Source organism: Zalophus californianus, chromosome 10 (assembly GCF_009762305.2).
Source record: "Zalophus californianus isolate mZalCal1 chromosome 10, mZalCal1.pri.v2, whole genome shotgun sequence".
In the NCBI taxonomy this organism is placed as follows: Eukaryota; Metazoa; Chordata; class Mammalia; order Carnivora; family Otariidae; genus Zalophus; species Zalophus californianus.
Genome location: NC_045604.1, coordinates 26,672,629 through 26,695,911, shown reverse-complemented (window position 1 = coordinate 26,695,911; position 23,283 = coordinate 26,672,629). Strand labels below are relative to the sequence as shown.

Genomic DNA, 23,283 nt, shown 5'->3' with positions numbered 1-23,283 from the left:
GGTTCAGATTCTGATAGGCAAATGAAACATTCTGCGAACCAACCTGTTATCTTCTTGATTCACTTCCATACCCAAGTGGGACTCTTGGGAGAAACCCAGGTAGAACTGAGTAGAGGCCCACCAAGCTCAGCCTGATGGGAGTGCCTGACTCTGAAAGGTGGTTCCTGTGGTATCGGCCACGGTGCAAGGCCATCCGAGCTCAGCATTTCTGACCGGCGAGTCTGGCTGTAGGTATGTAGAAAAGCACTTGCTCAGTCATAGGATGAAGAGTTGGTACCCAGATAAACTCCACTAGGCTGGGCCTACCCTGACCTGATCCAACCGACAAGCACCTCCTCTAGGCTTCACAGAGAAAATGGCCCCTCGCTAGGTCCCGAGGCCTAGGGAAAAGCAGGAAAGACCTGAGGCAAAGCAGGACAGGGATTTCTCGATGCTCTTTCCTTCTCCCAGCTCCTCAGCTTACTTTCTGAAGCTTTCTCCCTCTCACCTGCTCCTGTAACACTGAAGAAAGTGATTCACACCATTCTGTGAATTTAATCCTTTTACTTTTTTTTTTTTTTTGACAGAGAGACACAGCGAGAGAGGGAACACAAGCAGGGGGAGCGGGAGAGGGAGAAGCAGGCTCCCTGCTGAGCAGGGAGCCCGACGCGGGGCTCGATCCCAGGACCCTGGAATCATGACCTGAGCCGAAAGCAGACGCTTAACGACTGAACCACACCACCCAGGCGCCCCCCTTTTACTACTTCTCCCACTTGCCCCTTTGTCTCTAACCTTGGAGTTTAAAGGGAGAGTGGGGAACCCCAGCACCCCTGGGCACCACAGCCCCCACTGGGGTCTCCGGAACCGGCAGCCACATGAAGTGTGTTGGGGGTCACCTCACTGGAGCCAAAGTCTTTCCTTCAGCAAAGCATATTTTTTGAGCGTCTACGAGGGGCTCTGGAAATTAAATGGAAAATAGAGCCCACAGTCTAAAGGGAAAACAGGAAAAGAACCACAAACAAGAAAACAGAAAACAGATAAAGGAAGTACCAATTGTGGTGAGTGCTATGAAGCAGGAGAATAAGGTGTGGAGGATGATCTTGGGGGTGGGGTGGGGGAGCTGGGAAGGGAAGATAAAGAAAGGAACATTTCTGTCCAGACCAGAGGATGAAAGGGAGAGTGCTCTGGGAAGAACAGGGTTTGGGGAAGTGCTTTCCAGGTAAAGCGGTATTTATAGGGCTTGAAAGCAGATCTTGCAATATGGAGATCCGATTGGGATTGGGCAGTTTGTAAGATAACAGTTCAGGATTGGAGGATACAGTGACGGGTGGGTCTTGAAAAATAAGCAATTGTTTGATAAGCTAGTAGTTTGCCCAGTTAAGCAAACTATTGTCCCGAGAAGGGGGCTGTTTGAGCAGTCTATTGTTCAGATAAATTGATTTTCAGGAAGTTCCTGGAGCAAATAATGAAATTATTTACGAGTTTACGGGCTTATCTTCCTGGGCAAGAAATTTCTGGAACAAATATTAAAGTCATGGCGATGTAAGCAGCCTTAGTGAAATGATGTGACGGCAGGTGGTCTCAGTTCTCGGAAGCAGTGAGGCTGTCGTGGTCTAGCTGACAGATGATGATGACCTGGGCCAGGGTGGCCACAGTGAGGACAGAGTGGAGGACTGGGATTATTTGTGGAGACAGATCAATAGCACTCACTAATTTGGGTGGTTGGAAAGGAAGAATCAAGGATGACTCCTAGGTTTTAGGCTCGAACCTCCCAGTGGTACCATTTCCTGAGATGGGAAAGGCAGTACAGGGTGTACACAGACTTGGGGGGGGGGTGGTTAAAGCTCCATCCTGGAACATGTGAAATTTAGGATGTCTGTGAGATCCTTGGGTAGAAACATCAAGTGTGTGGTCGGATACATGAGTCTGAGGTGCACCAAGCAGCCTTGGAGAGTTAAGAGAAAAAATTGGAAGAATCATCAGCACTCAGTTGGTATTTATTTATTCATTTGAGAGAGACGGGCAGGGAGGGGCAGAGGGAGAGAGAGTCTTAAGCAGACTTCCCTCAGAACCAGACACAGGGCTCAGTCTCACGACCCTGGGATCATGACCTGAGCTGAAATCAAGAGTTGGATAATTAACCAACTGTGCCACCCAGGTGTCCCAATAGTCGGTATTTAAAGCTATGAAGACAGGGGCGGCTGGGTGGCTCAGTCTGTTAAGCGTCTGCCCTTAGCTCAGGTCATGATCTCTGGGTCCTGGACTGGAGCTTGGCATCAGGCTTCTGCTCAGCAGGGAGTCTGCTTCATTCTCTCTCTCTCCCCCTCTGCCCCTCCCCACCGCTCGTTCTCTCTCTCTCTCTCTCTCAGGTAAATAAATAAAATCTTAAAAAAAAAAAATAAAGCTTTGGAAATACAGCGTTTCACTTACGGCGAGAAGTGAGAGAGAGAAGAAAATGGGGTGAAGGGAGCCCCTGGGAAACACCCACCTGGAGAAAAGGTGGAGAAGAAATATAAATGAGGGAAGCTGAGAAAGGACAACCAGTGAGGTCAGAAGAAACTCAGGGGGGTGTGGAGTCATGAAGTGAGCATTTCGAGGAGGGAGTGGTCCACTAGGTTAAATAGTGCCATTTTGATGGGTGTTCCCAGGAAATGGTGTGGTAGTATAGACGGACCTAGAATCTTCAAACAACTTCCTTCCATCACTTACTGGCCATGACCTTGAGCTTCATTCTTCTTGCCTCTAAAATGGGGATGATGATACCAACCTCATAGAACCGGGATAAGGTACAAAAGGATATTGTATTTGAAAATAGACTCATACATGTATATTGTCTTACTGTGGGTAAGACATAGTAGGCAGATACTTAAAAATCTTTCAGGGGCACCTGGCTGGCTCAGTCAGAAGAGCATATGACTCTTGATCTCAGGGTCATGAGTTGGAGCCCCACGTTGGGTGTAGAGATTACTAAAAACAAAAAGAGAACAAAAAAATATTTCAGTGTAGTGGCAGTGATTGGGAAGGGTGGTCACCAATGAAGTGCAATACAGTGGATGGGGGCCGTTGGAAAGAGGAGAGCCCATGTCCCATCTCTCTGTTCCTCCTCTCTCACTCTGCTGTGGCTGGAGACAGCTCCAGGGAGGGACCCATAAAGAAGGTGTCCATTGAAGCTGATCAGGGGCCAGAGAAAAACAACCAGCTACGTGGAAAACACAGGCATGCTGGCCAGGAGGAGGAAAGGCTTGGTGGCACGGGGGTAACTCTTTTGTGGTTTCTGAAATGGCTTTGTTCAGTCATCCAGAAGCCATTTGCTTCAGAGTTAATATTGACTTGTCCCACCTCCAGCCCCCTGCTCCCTTCTTTCCATCCTCCCTGTCCCTAGCTTACCTCAGGCCTGTGTCATTTCTCCCCCGGTGACTACCACTGTCTGGTCATGCCCCACCCCCCCCCAGCTAGACTGATCTCATCAGAGGCCCTCCTTAGAATCCCTCAGGGACTCCCCATTCCCTTCAATCAACTCATGGATCAACAAGTATTTATCAAGGGCCTGCTCTTTGCCAAGCCCTCACTAGGCACAAGGGATGTAACAGTGAGCCAGAGAGACATCCCTGCTCTTGGGGAGCTTGCAGTCCAGTGGGGGAGCCATACAACCCTGGGCAGGGAGGGGCATGTGGGGGTGGGGGAGGGCTTCTGGAGCCCACCCAGGAGATGGGGCACCTGACCCAGATTGGACTGTCAAGACATGCTTCTGGAAGAATTTGATACCTGGGCTGAGAACTAAAACATGAATAAAAGGGGTTGGGTAAGGAAGGCCGTGGGGAGTGATGAAATCCAAGGCCCCCAGAAGGTCCTAGGAGCCCGGCTGGCCATCACCTGCTGAGAAGACCGGCCACCTACACTGTTGGCACCTTATTTGCGTTTCACCATTGCCCCTCCTTTCACCTGCTCTACTTCCTGAGACCCAGTTCAGATAACACCTCCCCCAAGAAGACTCTGATTCCTGTCCTCACATCAGAGTGCCCTTGGTGGTCCCCACGGGGGGGGGGGGGCTCCCCCGCTGGTCTGACCTTGGTACTCTCCCACTTCCCCGGAATGACACGTTCACTCATCTGTCTCCATCACAAAAGGGGACTCTAGAAAGGGCAGGGCACCCTCTCATTCAACCTTGGTGTCCCCAGCACCCTGTTGGGCCAGGCATATTGTAGGCATTTAATAAATACCCCGAATTAAATGAATCCACCCCTTTCTCTAGAACCAGCTCAGAAAACACCAAACACCAGACACCCGAGAGAGTGCCAAATGCCAGGCTTGGAGAGAGTGGTCGGAGGCATTGGGAAGCAATCTGGCTGCAGGTGGGTTGAGGCTCCTCAGGGAGGTTCTGAAATAGGGTCTGAAACACTAAATCCTGGCTGTCTGGAGGGTTGGGAGGCCGGGAGTTGGAGGGACAACTTCTTGGGTCTTGCTCTAGGGAGCGAAGCCTCTCGGTAGCGACCCTCATCCCTGGGCAGTGGGAGTGGGCAGAATCCACCTTTCTTCTATTCTTACCCGCCCCCGCCGCTCTCCCCTTCCCAACCGAGGTTTCCAGCTGTGGATGCCTGGATGGACCTGGCTGCAGGGAGGAGGAGGGAACTCTCTGTCCCTCCCTCCTTCTCCATCTCCCCACCCTTCCTCCTTCCTCCTCCCCCTGCCCGCTCTCTGTCTCCCTCCCTCTTTCTCCTCTGAGGCGGTGGAGTCGCCTCGCAGCACTGAGCTGCGAGCGCCCTGCTCCCAGTCCCGGCTTGAACTGAACTGTGCAAGTGGCGGGTCCTGGAACCCCGGCCCAGGAGCGGCGAGCCCAGGTCTGAGCCCGGGGCGCAGCGGCCAGCCGCCGAGGCCCCGGTTCGGGACCGAGCCGAGGCGCGGAGCGGGAGAGCCGGAGAGCCGGGCGGGCGGGCCGGCGCAGCGTCCGGGCGAGTCAGGGAGCAGGACCGCGGAAGGCAGGGAGACGGCCGCAAGCAGAGGGCAGAGGGCAGAGTGCAGAGAGCGGCCTGGCGCGGCGGAGGGCGCCGCCCGGCCGGAACCGAGCTCTCCGCCCGGGACGGCGGCCGGCGCTGGGGCGGCGGACCCAGGGTGGCCACGAGTCCGGAGCGACTCCCCGGCCCCCGGCGGGGGGCGTGCCTCCTCCCAGCCCAGCCGCCCCAGCCTTGCGCGCCGGTCAGCCGCGTCGCCGGGGCATGTGAGCGGGAAGCCCGGGCTGCCAGCCGCGAGGACCCGTTCGGAGGAGGAGCCGGAGCAGGAGCAGGAGCGCCGAGCCCCGAGCCCGGCGCCCGCCTGAGTAGTAAGTGCGCCCCCTCGGCTCCCGCAGCACGCCGCTGCGCCCCCTCCCCAGCCCTGCGAAGTTTGACACTCGCGCCCCCGCGTTTCTGGGCACACGCCGGCTCTCATCTCTGCGACTTTTCATCCTTCGCAAAGTTTTTCGAGAAGGAACGGACCCCCACCTACCCCGCCCTCCCAACAAGGCCGGCCCGTGGCGGCTCCTCGCGGGCTGACCTGGGTCCTTGGGCAGAGGGGTGGCAGCCCGGTAAGGCCGTGGGGGTGGGGGGCGCTGCGTGTGTCTGTGTGCGCACCACGCTAGCCGGCCTTGGGGTGCTCCCACCTCCCACGCCCCCGCCCCCGCCCTCGCCGACCGGCCGGGGGGCACGAGGGCTTTCTCCTCAGTCTGTCTAGGCGCCCAGTTCAAGGATTTCCCAAAGGGAAGCTGGGGCGACCTGTGCGCGCCCCGTGTGGGGGCTCGGGTGCCGGCGCCCATACGCAGCTCGACCCCCTCCCGGGTTGGTGTGGTGCGGGGGGCCGGCCACGCAGTCCTTCCCACCCTGCCAGGTTCGCACCCCAGCGGACCCGCGGGGCGCTGCATCCTGTTTGTTTTCTGCTCGGGCTGCTCCTGTTTCACCCCCTCCCACCTCCCACCCTAGCCTCCTCCTTACCACCCCCCACCTCCCGCCTTTGCAGTCGGAGGTGAATCTCTGCATCCCGATTTCGCTGCGAAGCAAATCTTGCCCGCGGGTAGGGAGGCGGGGAGGTGGGGAGGGGGCCTGTCGCTCTGTTCCCAGCGGCTCGCCATTGTTTTCCCACCCCGCGCGTTCCGTACGTAAACACACACACACACACACACACACACGTTTGCGCGCCGGCTGCTGTGACACGCTCGCGCGCACGCACACACACACACACGTGTGTGTGTGTGTGTGTGCGCGCGTCGGTTGCTGCGAGTCCCCAGACGCGCAGGGATCGCTCGCGGGATTTTCCCAGCTGCCCGCCTGGCCTTCCAGGCTGCAGGGGCTCCATTACTTATCTGGGGCTGGGGAGGGCGACAGCCGTGGGGGCTGCCGGAGAGTCCCGGGCGGGGCCCGGGGCCGGGCCTGGGCGGGAAGTGAATCTTGAACTTCAGCCCTGGACCTTTCCGGGAGGACCCCGAGCGCACGAGCGGCGGCTCCCGCCCTGGAGGGCCGACGGCAGCTGCGAGGACTCCAGTGGCGCTCTTGGCAGCCGCCTCCGTGACGGGGGCTCGGAGGAAGCCGAGGAGTTTTCCTGGGAAGTTCGCTGTGACTTTGTGGGAATTTCCGGGCAGGGCGCCTTGGCGCTGGCCCTGGCGAAGGGGTCTGGCCAAAGCCAGAGGAGATGCTGCTGCTCTGGGCGGAGTTTCGACATCCGCGTTTCCGTCGTGCTCCCTTAGGAAGTGGTGCTCCACAGACTGGGGGTTCAGCACATTTTGGTTCTAATTCCCCTCCTATGGGCAGCGTCTGCCTCGGGCGAGGCCCTTAGCTTTCTCAGATTTTCCCTTACGCAGAATGGGCAGAATTATGCGCACATCTTTGAAACTGGCATGGAATGATCAGTTAAGGGATAATGGTTTGGAAGGCGTGAACTCCAGAAGGATAGGAACCCCCCTGGGTGGGACCACTGAAAGCCACTTCCGTATAGCTTAGTGGTTAAGAGCCAGGGCTCCGAAGGTAGATCCTCGATCCTGCCACTGGCGACATGATCTTGAGCAATTCAGCCTTATTGCTCTGTGCCTCAGTTTGCTCATCTGCAGCTCATAGAGCTGTGCCTGGCACGTAGTAAGTGCTGGAGAAATGTTAGCTGTTAACTGCCTTTTTTTTTTTTTTTAAGATTTTGTTTATTTATTTGACAGACAGCGAGAGAGGGAACACAAGCAGGGGGAGTGGGAGAAAGAAGCAGGCTTCCCACTGAGTGGAGAGCCCTATGTGGGGCTCGATCCAGCAACCCTGGGATCATGACCTGAGCCGAAGGCAGATGCTTAACGACTGAGCCACCCAGGCGCCCCTGTTACTGCCATTATTAACTGACCTTGAAGAGAGCCCAGAAGGGCACTTTGGGATTGTATTCCTTTAATCAGTTATAACAATTGTCCACTTCTGGGAAGGAAGAAACCTCACACTTATTCCCACCCTTTCCTGATTTTGGCTCCTCAGATTCTCCCTACTCCTTGTCCAGTTCCATCTTGTGAAGTCTTTATTAACCTCCCCCCGCATGCTGCCCCTCATTATTTCACAGTTTTTTGAAAAGCGCTTTATTCCCTCCTTTCCCTCATTCTTAAAAATCAATCTTGGCCCACCTGCCAGTCTTCTCTCAGTGGAAATCAGGCCCCAGGAAGGAAGCTGTCTCCACTAGGGTGTCCCCTGGGTATGCTGGCTTGGGCTGCTGGCTCGGGATTGGATGCGCATTTGTGTCTCTGGGGCTGGGTGAATTTCTGGAGAGAGGAGCCCAGGTGTCTGGGGCCCTTGCAGCTGGAGGGGTGGATGGGGGAGGGAGCGTCAGGTGGGAAGGGCTGAGGCTGTTCCTGGGGGAGCTCTGCTCCCTGGGCAGCATCTGTGTCACCTGCTTCTGAGGCGCACTCGGGAACCCAGAATAGCCCAGCTGCCTGGGTAGACTGGAAGCGAAGTTTCACCTTCAACTTTCCACTTGCAGTTAAGAGTATTTTCTAGGAAATTGGGTTTGTCGCAAGCTCCTTGTCTGATTCCGGACTTTGCAAATGCACAGCGCCCGTAAGGGGTGAGCTGGGAGACAGGAGGGAAGAGCAGGTGGATACTGCCTTGGACAATGGGCTTCCCTTTACTTTCTCTGAGTCTCTAGCCCCCACCGCGGGCATGGGGGAGGGCGGCCAGGAGGTTGGTGCTTGGTGCTTGGAGATCCTGCTGGGGGGCTGTTTTCAGTGATGAGAACCACCATCGCAGTCCCACTACCCCCATTCATGCCTTAAACAAAAATATGTTGGAACGCTTATTATGTGTCAGGCCCTGTGCTAGGCAATGTGGCTTTAGGGGTGAACAAGACAGGTAGTCTGCCTGCCCTCGAAAGAAGTAACCAAGACATTAGACCCTATGTGATGTGGCAGAAATACAGCATGGTGATGTGACACAGAATGCGCACATGGAGGCAGGCAGGGGTGGTGGGAGACTGGAGGCCAGTTGAAGCCTCCCCCCAACCCCCCCCAGAGGGGAGGATGAGAAGGAGCCCGCTGCACAAAGAGGGCGGAGGGAATGAGAAATCCCCGAGGCCAGAGCCGGGTTTGTGCAGAGCAATGTGGCTGGAGGAAATCGGAGGGGGGAGGACCAAAGCCTGGTCACATAAGGCCTGGTAGGACTGGAGAGGAGCTTGGATTTTATGGCCAGTGTGATGGGAAGCCATTGGAGAGTTTTAAGGAGGGGAATGACATGATCTAATGGATGATTTTAAAAGATGATTTAGTGTATAAGAAACAAGTAATCAGAGTTGCCCCAGAGGAGGGAAACGGTGGCTGAGGGATGGGTTGGGATGGAGGAAAGATGGTGTTTTCACTCTGGACCCTTTTGTCCTGCCCGAATGAAGTGCCTTGTGCATCTCTGAACTATGCCAAAGAAATCAAACCCCAAAAAGTGTAGGGAAAGAAAGAGTAGCTTCTAATTTGGAAAACATATATTAATAAAAAGGGTAAAGCCCTACATGAAGCTCTATGGTATATACTAATTTTGTACAGATAATTGTACATATGTGCATGCCCACCCTGCACGCATACATGAAGAGAAGACTAAGGCTGCCTGGAAGTGTTTACAGAGCTAATTCCAGATGCTGGACAACGGGTGATTTTTATTTCCTTCCTCTGTTGATTCTTCCAGTCTTCTACAATGGTCATGAATGACTTTAATAAGTGGGAAAAAATGAAAAAGAGAGGTCACTTTGGTGGCTAATAGAGGGTAGTTTGAAGGGGGAGCAAGAACGGAAGAGGCTAGCCAGGAGGCCCATTGGATTCAGAATGTTGGTAGGGTGGGCCGACGGGAGATTGTTCTGGAAATGGAGCCAGTGGTTCTCACTAACCACTCTTTGCTCTTGTCTAGAGAGGGCATTCTATCCCCACCTCAGATTTTGTGATCAGGAGTGTTGGGGGTCAATACTGGTGAAGGGCGATTTCCAATGCTGCCTTGGCTTTGAAAACATCTTGTGGTCCAGCTTCATCTATACCCCCTCTTTCCTTAGTGTGGCGGGCCCCAGCCTGAACATGTTGCTACTCTGATAATTAGCAGATTCGGGACAACATGATGTATCTGGTAAGAGCTGGGAGAGATGTTCACCACTTAACAGTTCTGAGCCTCTGTTTTTCCATCTGTGAAATGGGACAGTAACAGCAACAGTACTTAACCTCTTACAGCTCGGGAGGCTCACATCCGATTAAGTCCGAAGCGGTGCCCCATGAATGGCATGGGTCTGGGTGTGTTGGTTGCCAGACAAGTGTTGGCTTGAAAGGCCCGCTCCTGCAGAGGATCTACGTTCCTGCCCTTGAGGAGCTGACACTTTTCACAGGTTTACTCCTCTCTGGGGCTGCTTTGAGATTGGCCTTATCGGATAGTTCCCAGTAGGTCACCAGGAAGCCTCTGGAAAAAGTGGAATTCAAATGCCGCTGGGCCTGTGTGCCCCTCCCCCAGCGGCAGTCAGAGGTGAAGGGGAGCCTTTGAAAAGGACTCTGCTGGGAAGGCCCAGCCAGGCCCACAGCAAATCGTGCTTTGAATGGGAATTATTTTTGTGCTCAGTGTTTGCTTAAGAGGGCTCGCTCCTGTCCAAACTCACTGCAGTCCTCACCCTTTGCTAGTCTCCTTTCTGGAACCTGGCTATGTTAGCCGGGAAGGCTGTCACAGTGCCCGTCACCAGGCAGGGACCCAGGACCCGTGAAGATGGCTTTCACCTCTCCTGTCATCTCCCTGTCTCCCTGCTCCCAGGCAGGAGGGCACGCCCTGGATGGGGTCTTTGCTTGGCTCACCTCCATTTTGGCTGCCTCTTCCTTGGGGGTCCTCCTTCCAGCTCCTTGGGAAGCCTTGCTTAGGAAGTCTGTTGCAGGCCGGCGCGGCAGGGCCGACTTCAACCTCTGCTTGCTTCTCTGGTCAGGTGGGACTCTGTTCCTTTACAAAATTCAAATACTCTCTGAGCAGCAGTGACATGATGGCTTCCTCCTAAGAGCGGGTGGAGTGGGATAGGGTGTCCAGTTGGGCCTGCCAGAGACCCCCCCGAGGCCATTCCTACTCAAGCCTCATGTTGGTGAAGGCTCCTGGGACTCCCCTAGGAAAAGGTTTTCGTCTGCCCTGCGTGCCCCACAGCATAGAACCTGGCAGTTACCACCTGCTACTCTAGGAGCCCCTGCTTTATTTAGGAAGACCCTCTGCTCCTGTGACCTGCCTCATTTGGGAGGAGCCAGGGGTTCTGTGGCCCTGGCCTTGCCCAGCCCTGTCCCCCCACTGGGTGCTGTCAGGAGGAGCTGGATGGACCCAGACATGGGATAATGACAGTGGTCAGACCTCCAAGAGGCTGGGAGGTGAGGAGGAGAGCCGGGGGTTTCCCCACCTCCTCCCAAGGTCATCAGCAGGGAAATCCAAGGCCTGGGTGTGGCCTAGGGGGTGTGTGTGTGTGTGTGTGTGTGTGTGTGTGTGTGTGTGTGTGTGTGTGTGTGTGTGTGTGTGTGTGTGTGTGTGTGTGTGTGTGTGTGTGTGTGTGTGTGTGTGTGTGTGTGTGTGTGTGTGTGTGTGTGTGTGTGTGTGTGTGTGTGTGTGTGTGTGTGTGTGTGTGTGTGTGTGTGTGTGTGTGTGTAGGTGGGTGGACTGGCATCTCAGCACCCAGTGCACACGGGGACGAGCTGGGAGAGCAAGCAGCCGGGGCTGACGTGGGGCTGAGGTGTGTGTCCGGAGGTTGAGATGTCCTGGAGTGTGTTTTGAGGGGAGAGGTGTGTTTGGGGTGGTAGAGGAAGAAGTGGGAACAATAGCTCCAGCTTCCCCCTTTTTTCCTCTACCCAGGCCCTTTCGGTCACTCTGGGAAGCCTGATGCACGCCATCAAACCTGAATTCAGTTCCCTAGACACACACGTATCAGACTCACCCCACCACAGTACCTTAGCATCTAAATGGCCTTGGCCTGAAGCCCCATAAGCATCCCTGGGGATTGTGGCCAGGTTGGGAGTGGGGAGAGGTTTAGTGTTATCCCCACATTGTCCGCCGTATCTTCTGGGGACAGGTCCAAGGTAGGGTTTTGGTGTTTTGGTTTGAGGAGAGAAGAACGGAAAGGGGCCACAGACTGGGCCGGAATCCTCAGCTCCCCCCCCCCACCCGCCGTGGTTTTGGTCTGATCCCTGCCAGGCCTGGAGCTCCCTGGGGGATCCGCCCCAGAGGAGGCCAGACTGTTCTCCTCCCCTCGGCCTTACCTCCCCCAGTCCCCGCCCCCTGCTTGACTCAGAATGGAATGTGCAGCCTGTGGAACTGGATGGGGTGAGAACTAGTTCCCAGAGGGCCTTGGTCCAGGCCTTCTCCCTTCCCCCCACAAAGGGAGTGGGGCACCTCGGAGCCGGGTCCTGCTTCTTGGCACTCTAGACCTGCCCCGCTGCCCATTCAGGGGGTCTAGGTCCCACCATTTGAAGGAGCAGCTGGGGGGGATTTCCTTGGAAGTCCAAGATGGGGGGGGCATTTAGAGGCCAGTGGGTAGCAGGCCAGACAGACCCACCCCCACCCTAGACCGACACCCTTTGTTGACTTCTTTTTTTTTTAAATTATGGCTCATATTTCTATTCTTATTTCTGTGTTTCTGAAGTTCCCCAAAGTAGTACAACAATGTGCATTACTTTTGTAAGCAGAACAGAAAGGATTTAAAATATATCTAGAACTGATACGCAGAGCAACAGAAAAGTCAGTGTTTCTCTGGCAGACAGAGAGGAGTGGGGACCCACGCTAGAATATTCTGCCGAAAGAGGGGTCCCTGGCAGGAGGGGTGGTTGTGGGAGTATGAGAAGAATCCTGTAAGGCTGGACTGGTGCCCTTTCAGGCTGACAGTGGAGTGGGCCTTTGCGCCCTGGCCCGTACCCTCCTGTTCGCCCTGGCACCTGGCAGGAGGCAGCAAAGGAAGTAAATCCTCCCTTGAGCTGCCCTCACCCTGACTCCAAAGAGTTAACTCTTGCCTGGCCACACAGGCTAAGCAAGGCAGGCCCTCCAAGGCAGGCCCTGTGCACGCCTCAGAATGGACGGAGAGGAGTTTTCTGCCTGTGGGGTGTGAAGTTCTTGAAACTGCCCCCAGCCCTATTGAAGGAGCTGAAGTCATTCCTTTATCCCTGTGAGGCTTTGGTTCCAGGCCTGTCCCTGGAGGGGTGGGTCCGGTGGGAAAGGAAGGGCAAGGAGGGGCGAATCAAAGGTTAATGAGGAGGGGCTGGAAGGAGGCCTGGGTGCAGGTAGAGTGGGGCTGTCAGAGGCAGGTGGGGTGAGGGGAGTGGAGAATGAATAGGGAGGTATTGAAAGCAGAGGGAGTGGCCCCTCCAGCCCCTGCCATTCCTCTGGATGGCCTGGCTCCCCTTTCTCTGGCTCTTTGGCAAGGGCCTGCTGTGCTTACGTGCATGCATGTGTGTGCGCGTGCGTGTGTGCAGGCGTGCGCTTCTGCATGAGCAGCCAGGCTGGCGGTGCTGTGTTCTAGAGACCTTGGTCAGCCCCTCTGGCCTCTGGAAGACCAGGCAGTGCCTCTGAGAGCCCCAGGGGTACTGGGGACATGAGACCAACGTTAAGAATAAAGGAGGGAGTGGACTGGAAGGCCCAGGGGAGCCAGAGGGAGGCCCTCCTCTCTCTCCTCCTCCATGACCTCCAGTTCTCCAGAGCCTCAGGTGCCAGCGAGATTGGGGTTTCAGTTCCATTCTACCTGGGGAGGGGCAGGGCAGTGGGTAGTGACCCTCCTTCCTCCTGTAGCTCTGTCATCCGGAGCATGGATCTGCAGCCATACCCTCTCACCAGGGGTGGATGATGGTGGGGAGTCTAGCCAGGGTGAGGGGCTGGAGAAAGCCGAGTGTGTAGGGAAAGAGTGGTGGAGTCATGGGGTCCCCTAGCTGGGGCTGGGGGGCGGGGAGAGGGAGGCCTCTCCTCTTACTTGGGGGGATGGGCTCAGCCTTCACTCAACAGGCCCCCTAGCCAGGAAACAGGTCAAAGAACAGAGGAAGGGGATCTGTGTCACCTCTTACCTGAAGTGGAGTTGGGTAGCAGGAGAACTTTCTCTTTGGTCTGTGAAGAAGTCAAGGGATGAACTTGATTGCCATCTAAGTTGTGATAAGTATACAAGTCTGGCTGAATGGGGCTCTTCGTGTTGTGCAGTGCACAGTCTGCACAGCTGAACACGGTGACCCTGTTGGAACTGGCTCAGAACATCAGGGGCCTGTGGTTTCTGTAATGTAAGTTCCCTTTTCTCTACCAACTCTGCCTGGCCTCAGATCCATTCTCCTCAACATGACATCCCAAATTTGGAAGTGATTGGGCTATTTGTTACCCCTTTCTGGGCATCGATTGACTTGGAGTTTGGGGAAACAGAATTGAGGGGAGGGCCTGTCTGTGAGCGTGGGTGTGTGGTCGGCGGTTTAGTGAGGGTCTGGGAAGCTGGACTGCTACCACCCAAGTCCTGTTGGGATAGTGAGGGACCTCCTGATGGATTTAGGAGCTCTGGAAGGGAAGGGGCAGGACAGATTGCCGGGTGTTGGGGATGCATATGGGGTGGAGGCAAGGGAGTTCCTGCCCGGCCTGACAGTAGCCTCTCCTTGCTGGCCTCCAACCCACAGGGTCTTCCTTGCACCCTTGCCCTTCTCTCTGCCCCTTTCATGCTCAAAACTCACCCATCCCTGTCCTTCAAGATCCTGTTCTTTGATCTCTGAGATCACTGGCAAAGCGGATCTACCAATCTAAGTTCATGTGCTGGTGGGTCATTCCCGACGCCTTTTAACCAGCCACAGGGCCTTGTTCATCCAGGAGGTGACTGTCAGAGTGGGAGCTTGGGGTGGAGGTCGAGTGGGTGTTTGGGCCTGAGGGGGCCTGCTCCATTCCGGCGGCCATGCAGCCACTCAGCAGATTCACGTCCCTGCTACTCTGGGGCTGAGACCAGCGCAGCCCCTGACACAGCAGTGAGGAAGGTGAAGGGAAGTAAGTCATCAGTTCGATACTGACGGAAGTGGAGGTGGGGAGGCGCAGGGTGTAGTGCTTCGGGAGGACCGAGGAGGGCACCGCAACCAGAGTTGGGCAATCAGGGAAGGCTCCCTCTAAGAGGAAACCTAAAGACCTGGAGGGTGAGGAGGAGATCGCTCCGCAAGACCAAGTCAGAGAGAAGAGAAGATTGTAAGGACAGATCCCTTCACGTCTTCCTGGGGCCCTCCCTGGGTCTCCAAGGGCATGTCAGATGGTCCTGCCCCTCACCGAGGACCGAGGGAGCCTCAGGACTTTGGAGGCAGGGGGAGCGGTAGGCGCCTGAAGACAGGGTGGCTAAGGGCTCCTGGCACGCAGAGGCCTTGCCCGGCTCTGAGTCGTGTGTGCCAGCATGGAGGTGCACTGACACGCACGGGGCGGTGTGCGGGGGCTGCCTGTGGTGTGGTGCTGCAGGGTCATGCGGGACTCGGGCACACTGCTGTGTGGCCCAAGCGTCTCCCAGGCTGCTGGGGACGGGAGGGGCACAGATTGCAAGGACCAACTGCAAATTAGCTGGGCTGGTGTCAAATGCCTTTGCTGCTTCTCCCCTCCTCTCCCGTTCCTCCCTGCCCTCCCGAAAATCAACAACTGTGTCAACAGCAGGGGGTTGTGCTTGGCCCGCGGCCCGCGGGGCTGCCAGGCCTGGGCAGGTGCTAGCAGGGGCTGCTGGAGCCCCACGCTGGGAGCGGGCCGGGCCTGGCTGCCAGGCCTGTAGGATAAACAAGGCCGCACACAGGCTGGCCAGGAGGGAGAACAGGTGTCTCAGGAGCTCTGCAGACACAAAGGGCCTCTTGTCTCCTCCTCTCTAGCCCGGGGAACAGCCCTCCCCCCAACTTGGCTCTCAGGCCCAGCCAGAGACCAGTGGCCAGGTCAGCCAGGGGGTGATGGCGTGGAGGGAAGGGCAGGTGCTGACCTTCCAGAAACCGCCCCCCCCCCCGCCCCCTGCAACTTGGTGCTTGTTTTTTCTGCTTGAGGCAGAGGTAAAACCAGTCCATAGGAGACACTAGCCCTGTAGGCAGGAGACCTGCCTCTGAACAGCTCCCCTGGCCAGGAAGCCTCTGTGGGTCTCAGTTTCCCACTGGGAAAGACAGCAAGACGCCTCAGGAAGAAATGGATGGGAAATTGGAAAAGCACCTGGAGGTATTTGGAAGAAAGAAGCGCTGAATGTCAGGAGTGATGGAAGGTGGGACCAGAAGTAGGGAGACCTGGACCAAAGAATTTGGTGGGGGCATGCCTGGGTGGCTCAGTTGGTTGGGTGTCCCACTCTTGATTTTGGCTCAGCTCATGATTTCAGGGTTGTAGGATCGAGCCCCACGCCCAGCAAAGAGCCTGGCTGGGATTCTCGCTCTGCCCTCTGCCCCTCCCTTCCCACTCTGCATGCTCCAGCTCGCTCTCTCTTTTTTTAGAGATTTATTTATTTATTTATTTGAAAGAGAGAGAAGAGAGAGAGCACATGAGAGGGGGGAGGGTCAGAGGGAGAAGCAGACTCCCTGCCGAGCAGGGAGCCCGAGGCGGGACTCGATCCCGGGACTCCAGGATCATGACCTGAGCCGAAGGCAGTCGCTTAACCAACGGAGCCACCCAGGCGCACGCTCTCTGTCTCTCTCTCTCTCTCTCTCTCTCTCAAAAAAAAGAATTCCAGGTGGGATTTGGGGCTGGAGGTGGGTGGGGTGAGACAACACCCTCCTCCTTCCGTGCCTTTCTGTGAAACAAACCTTTACTGAGCACCTACCATGTGCCAGGCGCTGCACTAGGGACAGGGAGGCAGAGACAGGACCAGCATGGGCGGGCAGGCCCTGGAGCCGGACTGCCTGTGTGGTCTGGTAACTTGGCCTGTCTGAGGCTCAGTTTCCTGACCTGTAACGTGGGGGCGGTAGGAGTCACTGCCTCATGGGGCTGTGTGATTGTCAGGTGTGTGAAGAGATGCCTGGTGTGGGCGCCTGGGTGGCTCAGTTGGTTAAGCGACTGCCTTTGGCTCAGGTCATGATCCCGGAGTCCCGGAATCGAGTCCCACATCGGGCTCCCTGCTCAGCAGGGAGTCTGCTTCTCCCTCTGACCCTACCCCCTCTTGGCTCTCTCTCAAATAAATAAATAAAATCTTTGAAAAAAAAAAAAGAGATGCCTGGTGTGGTCTTGCGAGGGCAGATTAGAGAAGGCTGTTGTTGTCCCTGTTCCTGGGGCTCAAATCTAGCCAGAGCCTGAGGAATACACAAGTAAACAAAGAATTGGAGTCCAGTCAAGTACCAGGGACCAGGGATGTCCAAAGACTCTGGCATTCCCTGGAGGAGCAATCAACTCTTCTAGGATGATCAGGGAGTGATTTTTAGAGAAAGGGCAGTATTGGAGCAGGGCTTTGAGGGAAGTATAGGAGTTTTCTGGTCAAGAATGTAGGAGGACCTTCTAGCCAGAGGGCCCAGTGGTGTGAACGTGCACGTTTGTGCCTGCGTTACAGGTGTGTGAGGATGGTGACTGGGGGGGTGGCCTGGGCCAGGCAGAGAAGGGCCTGCATGGCAGGCGAAGGAGTGCAGGCTCATCCCTAGCTTGCTGCAGCATCAGGTACCAATTCTGGTCATCACTTTGTTTCCTTCTTCCTCCTCCTCCCCACACCAATACATCATGAATAACTTCAGTCTCGCTCTAGAACATTCTTCAATTTAAAAGTAGGTTAGTTCAGTGAAAATACCATGGAGTTGTACAGTCAGAAAGTTCTAGAATTGAAGCTTTTGGATTTTGAGACTCGATATTGGGCTGGTTGCCTAATTTCTTGGAGCTGCATTTTTCTTATCTGTCAAAGGGAGTAATGGTGTCTCCCCTGTGGCAACCTATTGAGGGGATTCTAGAAAAAGGTGTGTCACGTGCCGATGCCCAGCAATTGCACGGTGAAGGGAACTGTTAGGATTATTCTCTGTCTTGTCCAGGTCATAAGCCTTGTTGGACTTTGGTTTCTGTATCTGTCATGTGGAAATGGTGGTCTGTCATCTTCCTTCCATGATTGTCAAGTTGGACACAGGCCAGGTTGCCCCTTTCCCAGGCAGATCAGTCAGGCCAGGAGGCCCAGGACCCCCATGGTAGCCTTCCCAGGGCCCCATGCAAGCCTGCCGGGCCGAAGGGGGGGACCCAGCCGTACAGGGGCTGTGGCTCCCTGTGGATCAGGCAGTGGGGTACCTGTCCTGCCTTTCCGACGGGGACAGCCTTTCCTCCAGCGGCCCGCTCACCTCTCACTCTGACTGCTGTGCTGGTGTTTGAGATTTGAGGGTTGACACGCAGCCGGGGCCAAGGCCCTCCCTGGTCCAGCCCTTGTGCCCGCAGGCCTGTCACTTCATCTCTTGGAAACTCAACTTCTCCCATCTGCAGCTTGGGAAGGACTGTGTTGACCCCTCCGGGGGGAAAGCGACGAAGAGTCAGACGAGCACAGTGACAGCCACCTGGGTAATGTTTGTTGCAGTTTCAGAATCCAGATGTGGAGTCAGACGCTTTGTCATAGCCCAACATCTGCGCTCTGCGTCTCTTTGCCGGTGGCTCACCTTCGGGTGCCTGAGAAACCTTGTGAATTGGGGAGGGCAGAGAGCATCTGACCCCCCATTTTGTGGATGAGGAATTTGAGCTTTAGGGACGGGGACTCATCCAAGTGGTAGGGCTCACGTCCCAGTCCCACGCTGGCTGTGGGTCTGCAGGGACGAGGCGGGCCCGTGTGGCGTGTCTGACCCCGTGCGGACTAAAGTGGAAACCCACTCTGGGATCTTGCTCCAGAGCCCCCTGGCCTCCTGCCACTGGTTTTGAGGAACGGGTGATGGGAAGGGCTGGGGAATCGATGAATGTCTGGAGTCCATGGGTTCTCCTGACAGTCACAGGGAGCCTGTCCCGAGACCAGATCTGGAAGGATGTCCAGCTTGGCAGAGACTACCATTCTCCACCTCTCCTCCGTCGTCTGCCATCTGGGGTTGTGCCCAGTGAGGGCATTGCCCACACCCCCATTGTCTCTCCTCCTTACTCCTCTGCACTCGTGTTACTCAGGTGAGGAGAGGCTGGGAGAGAAGGTGGGCAGAGGGAAGTGCTGGGAGACAGGGTTGGGGACAAAGGTCTGGGATGCCCTGGCAAGGTGGCCTGGTAGCCTGGAGACTGCCTGAGTCAGAGGGGGGTGTTGGGGGGGGCAGAAAGAGCAGCAGACGTGTGGGTCTGTCCAAGGACCATGTACATATTTATGTGCGATTTGCATAAAACCTCTACCCTGAACACAATTTTATACTCTTTCCCTGGGAACATTCAGATTTGTCTTTTACTATTGTTCTTTCCAAAGGTGGCAGCTTCTGGCTGTTGCTCTTGTCTTTGCCTCCACACTCTTGTCCCATTTCCTCCCAGATGGCTCTCCACAGGGCAGGTGGTTGGGAACAGAGTCGGCCTCCATAGTCTGGCTATGGGTCCTCCCTAGGGTGAGCCCAGAAGTCTGGGCCAGCCTCAACACCACTGCTCTTTAGCGCCACCCAGACCCCTACTGCTCCCCCGCGGCCACCCCTCATCTGTGAGTGGGGTTTGGGGCACCTTCCTGCCTGGTGCACAGTGCTTGGCACTTAGCAGGTGCTCAGCTAATTTGAGGATAAAGTGAGGTTAGAGACAAGAGGAGACATTGGGAAACGAAGACATTCGCAGAACAGGCTCCTTTAGGCCTGGCTTTTGTGCCCGGGAAGCGCGAGGCTGGTGGGGAGACTGATCCCCTGGGGGTCCCGGGGAGGGGAGGAATTGGTTTCCCACTCGGTGGCCAAAGGAGGCATTTCTTTTTGTTCTTGGCCTTGCAGGAAAGTGTTGAGGGTGAGAGGAGCAGAAAGGAAGGGACAGGCCTTCTATTATTTTGTTTTTCAGATTGAGAATCTGTTATTAGCAATTTATGACACCCAGGTCTCCAGCCAAGCACATTCTGTTCTCCAGGGTTGGGGGAAGACTCTTAAGGGCCACGTTGTGAGGCCGGACAGGAAAGAGGAGCAGGTCAACAATTTATGGTCGACTGTGTGGCGTCCTGGCCTGTGCTAGGGGATAGCTTTAGCATGGGGCCAACTTGAGCCCAGTCCTGCGTGGGGAGAAGCCCTTGCAGACGGCATGGCCTCCCCGCAGGAGCCCAAATGGCTCTTGTAAGCCGGGTGAATGGGCTCCCCTCCCACTCGCATGCTCACTGGGCCTTGGGCTCCAGATTTCTCTCTGTGAAGTGGGGTCGTGGCTGGGACGCTCGGAACAGAGCCACCACCGAGTTTCTCAAGAGAGGAGGTCTGAGAAGACACCGGCCGGGAAAGGAGAACAGGAAGAAAGAGAACAGCACGCCAGAGGACCCCGGAAGACGGGGAGCGGGCACGATGACCTGTGGAAAGTGGTGCACAAGCAAAACAACCCACCCTTTCTGCAAAAGTGCTGAGCTGATGGAATTGAGCTTGGTGGCCACGAGATCGAGCCGCAGATCTCTATCTGTGGGTGCCCGGGCTTTGTGCCGAAGGGGGTCCTGGAAGCTGATGCGGAGGGCAGGGGCATCACCTGTGGCGCCTTGTCCCCCAGGCTGGCCTCCACGCCCCCCGGGACTCATCACTGGTCCCCATTCCTGGAAGCAAGTCCCCTTCCTCCGCGCATGCACGTAAGTTGGTCCCCTTCTTCCGCTGACTTCCCCTCATTCTCCTCCCAGCTGTTGGCCTCTGATGAGAATGGAGCAGCAGTATCCAGGCTTCAAAGGGTCAGCGTCCTCCAAGGGGGTCCCTGGTGCCGAAGGGCAGGGAACTCGGCAGTGGCAGGGACGGATGGGGGTGCCCCCTCCTCTGGCCTCTGCCTCATGGCTGGGAGGGGCCCAGGCTGCTTTGGGGAGAGTGAACCACTCGAGCGAGTTCATTGCCTCCCAGCCAGGTGCTTGCTTGGTGCCACTGGATGGTTGTTGAAGGGCAGATTTGCTGGAAGGAGAGAAGCTTCTGTGGGACTCCAGAAAGAGCCAGGGCCGAGACTGTGTGCACTGGGCAGTGAGAGAATGGGCCTGGTTTCCAGCTGTGAGGTTTGGACGATTATCTTATTATCTTCCTCACACCGCTGACGGCCGGGCCGCTCATTCCCGAGACGGGTGACTTGTCCTCTGTTCTCTGACTTGATACCCTCCTCCCCAGCTAGCTCCAGGCTCTTTCCAGGGTTCCCGAAACGATGAGCTACAAGATTGGATTTTGCGCGGGGAAGTTCAGTAAGTGTCTGGAGCACATACTCTGGGCCCAGCACCCTACGTGGGGTTCATTGGCACCCCTGTGTCCTGCTAGGACGACTGTTCACTGGGCATCTCTGTGCCAGGGGCTGTAAGGAGCGACGGTGGCTGAGCTACCTGCCCTGAGCCTTACGGCGTGGCAAAGGGGGGCGCATCAGCTTAGATCAAAGTTAGGCAAAGACCGCCAAGGCCAGAGCTGGTCAGGGAGCTAGGACTTGGTTGACAATGAGGAACCAGAGAATGGGTTTCAGAGAACTTTCAGAATGGCTAGCTCATTCATTCAGACTGAAACTTCTCTCTCATTGTTCTGTGAAACATTCCAACAGAACCCTGTTCTTTTGCTTTCCATTCAAAGACATTTTTGCTGCCTCAAATCATGCTGAACCATCTGGTGATCGAGACAACTTTGCATCTCCCTGCCAGGGCGGGTGGGCTCCCAGGGTGTGGGGCTGAGGCTGGCGGCCCTGGGGGAGCGAGGGGGGAGGGGTATTGCTTTTCTCTGTCTGCCCAGACCCATGCTGCTGCCCTCGGCTTTGGTCCTGCCAGGGCCCAAGCCAATAAGTGTCGCCAACGTTCCTGGGAAAGCCAGCGTGTGCCGTTTCTTAACAAATGGGCAAATTTACATTGTTCAGGATTGAAAATTATCTTTTTTAAAGATTGTATTTATTTGAGCGAGAGAGAGGAGTACAAGCAGGGGGAGGGGGAGCAGCAGGCTCCCCGCTGAGCAGGGAACCCAACTTGGGGCTGGGATCGGTCCCAGGACCCCAGGATCATGACCTGAGCTGAAGGCAGACGCTTAACCGACTGAGCCACTCAGGCGCCCCAGGTTTAAGAATTATTAATCTCTAGAGGTCTTTTTATTTATTTTTATTTTTATTTTTATTTTTTAAAGATTTTATTTATTTATTTCAGAGAGAGAATGAGAGATAGAAAGCACAAGAGGGAAGAGGGTCAGAGGGAGAAGCAGACTCCCTGCTGAGCAGGGAGCCCGATGTGGGACTCGATCCCGGGACTCCAGGATCATGACCTGAGCCGAAGGCAGTCGCTTAACCAACTGAGCCACCCAGGCACCCTCTAGAGGTCTTTTTAAAAGGCAACGGTCTGGCCTGATATATTTTTGAACAAATGTGATCCTCAGGGGATGGATAAGCATTAGTAAGCCCTCCCATGTGAAGGGTTTGGGTGAGGTGCGAAGAGAGGAGACCAGACCCTGCCCACAGGGAAGCTGAAATCTGTCCAGGGAGGTGAAGCAGGGAATGCTAGGAAACAGTGGCACTGTGGGAGTAACATGTTTCAGCGGAGTTGGCCAGAGCGCCAGGACTGATGGAGCCATTTCTGCCTCCACCGCCTTGGGTTGGAAGGCTGTGAGGTGGAGTCAGATAGAACCAGGTTTGAGTGCTGGCTCTGCTTCTGAGCTGTGTGATTTCCGGCAAATACTAGAACTTTCTCAGAGCCGAGTTTTCTCACCTACAAAGCAGGAAGAGATTAAATACCTACTTCACAAGGTTAAAAGGATTCCATCAAGTGATGTACCTGTTACAGGCCTTCGTACAGGGCCACGAGTGTAAAAGGCTCCAGTCAGTGGGAGCTGGTACTAGGATGGTGGCCATTGTGGTGGTGCTTTTGGGGGTTCATGCTAGGGTGGAAGAGGTGGGGCTGTCCTGGCCTGCCTGGATGTGTGGACAGCCCTCCCTTGGGTCTTGAGCATGGCCTGTGGGATCTGGGAAAGGGGGTGGATTGTTGGCCCCGACACCTCCTTCAGCCTTCCACGGTTTTCCTTCTTCACAAGCGACACGCAGATGCACTTGCTGTGCAGCCCTGGCCAGGTTGCTTCTCCTCTCCATGCTTCAGCTTCCGCCACTGTGAACTGCTGCTCGCCATCATGCCCGCGTGTTGGAAGGCTTCAGTTGAAAGGATTGACGAGGTGGGAAGTGTTAGAGCCGCGGGAATCTACCCCCGCGTTTGCTGCTCTTATTGTTGCTGGGGTTATTCTGTTACTCGCGGGACCCATTCACTCCGAGAAGCAAGCGTGAGAACCGCTGGCCCAGGTGTTCCAGAAGTTTGGAGCAGGGGTGGGGCGTGGACCCCACCATGCTGGTGCAGAGGAGCAGCCCAGGAAAGGGAATGAACGGTCTGTCACGCGCTAGTGTAGGTGGGGCGTTGCCCGGTGTAACAGAAATGACCGCCCTGCTCAGAGCCAACCCGCTCTTCGTCCTCTGCCCAGTGTTGTCCCTTAAACTGGTCACTGAGGGGGGACACTTCTGCCCCAAGTAGGATGGATTTTTGTCGAACCTATGAAATTCACATGTAGTTGGGATGGCCCCGAGGTGTGAAACCAGTGCGGTCACAAACCCTGGCTGCTGGTGAGTTGTAACAAGTTGTAACAACCGGCTACCAACCTTTGGACTCTGGGCGGCTCAGGAGCTGCCTGCAAGGACCTGGCGGGAGGTGAAGGCTGTCCTCTCGCCACCCAGCCCTCCTGCTGGAGAGGGTTAATTGGGCTTGGCAGGCCTGTAGGCAGCGGCCTCTTTTCCAGGTTCCTTGGGCTGTGGTTTTGGACGTGGAGTCAGGCGGATCCTAAATAGGATTCTGTCG

At 55.8% G+C, this 23,283-nt stretch overlaps 1 protein-coding gene across 9 annotated transcripts in view; it reads left to right on the top strand.

Moving 5' to 3' along the window:
• The first annotated feature begins 4,165 nt into the window (after positions 1–4,165).
• The window catches only part of SOX13 (SRY-box transcription factor 13), a 46,543-nt gene continuing 27,425 nt past the window's right edge, over positions 4,166–23,283 (top strand). For 3 of the 9 annotated variants that reach the window (XM_035722249.1, XM_035722250.1, XM_027611342.1), the window contains exon 1: positions 18,718–20,085. In XM_035722249.1, coding sequence (XP_035578142.1) covers positions 19,586–20,085 — 500 coding nt within the window. In that variant the 5' untranslated portion in view covers positions 18,718–19,585. Of the gene's footprint in view, positions 4,332–4,708; positions 5,297–5,377; positions 5,540–18,716; positions 20,086–20,471; positions 20,491–23,283 lie in introns of those variants that run through there. The other 6 variants (XM_035722254.1, XM_035722252.1, XM_035722253.1 and 3 more) reach the window with 6 other exon arrangements.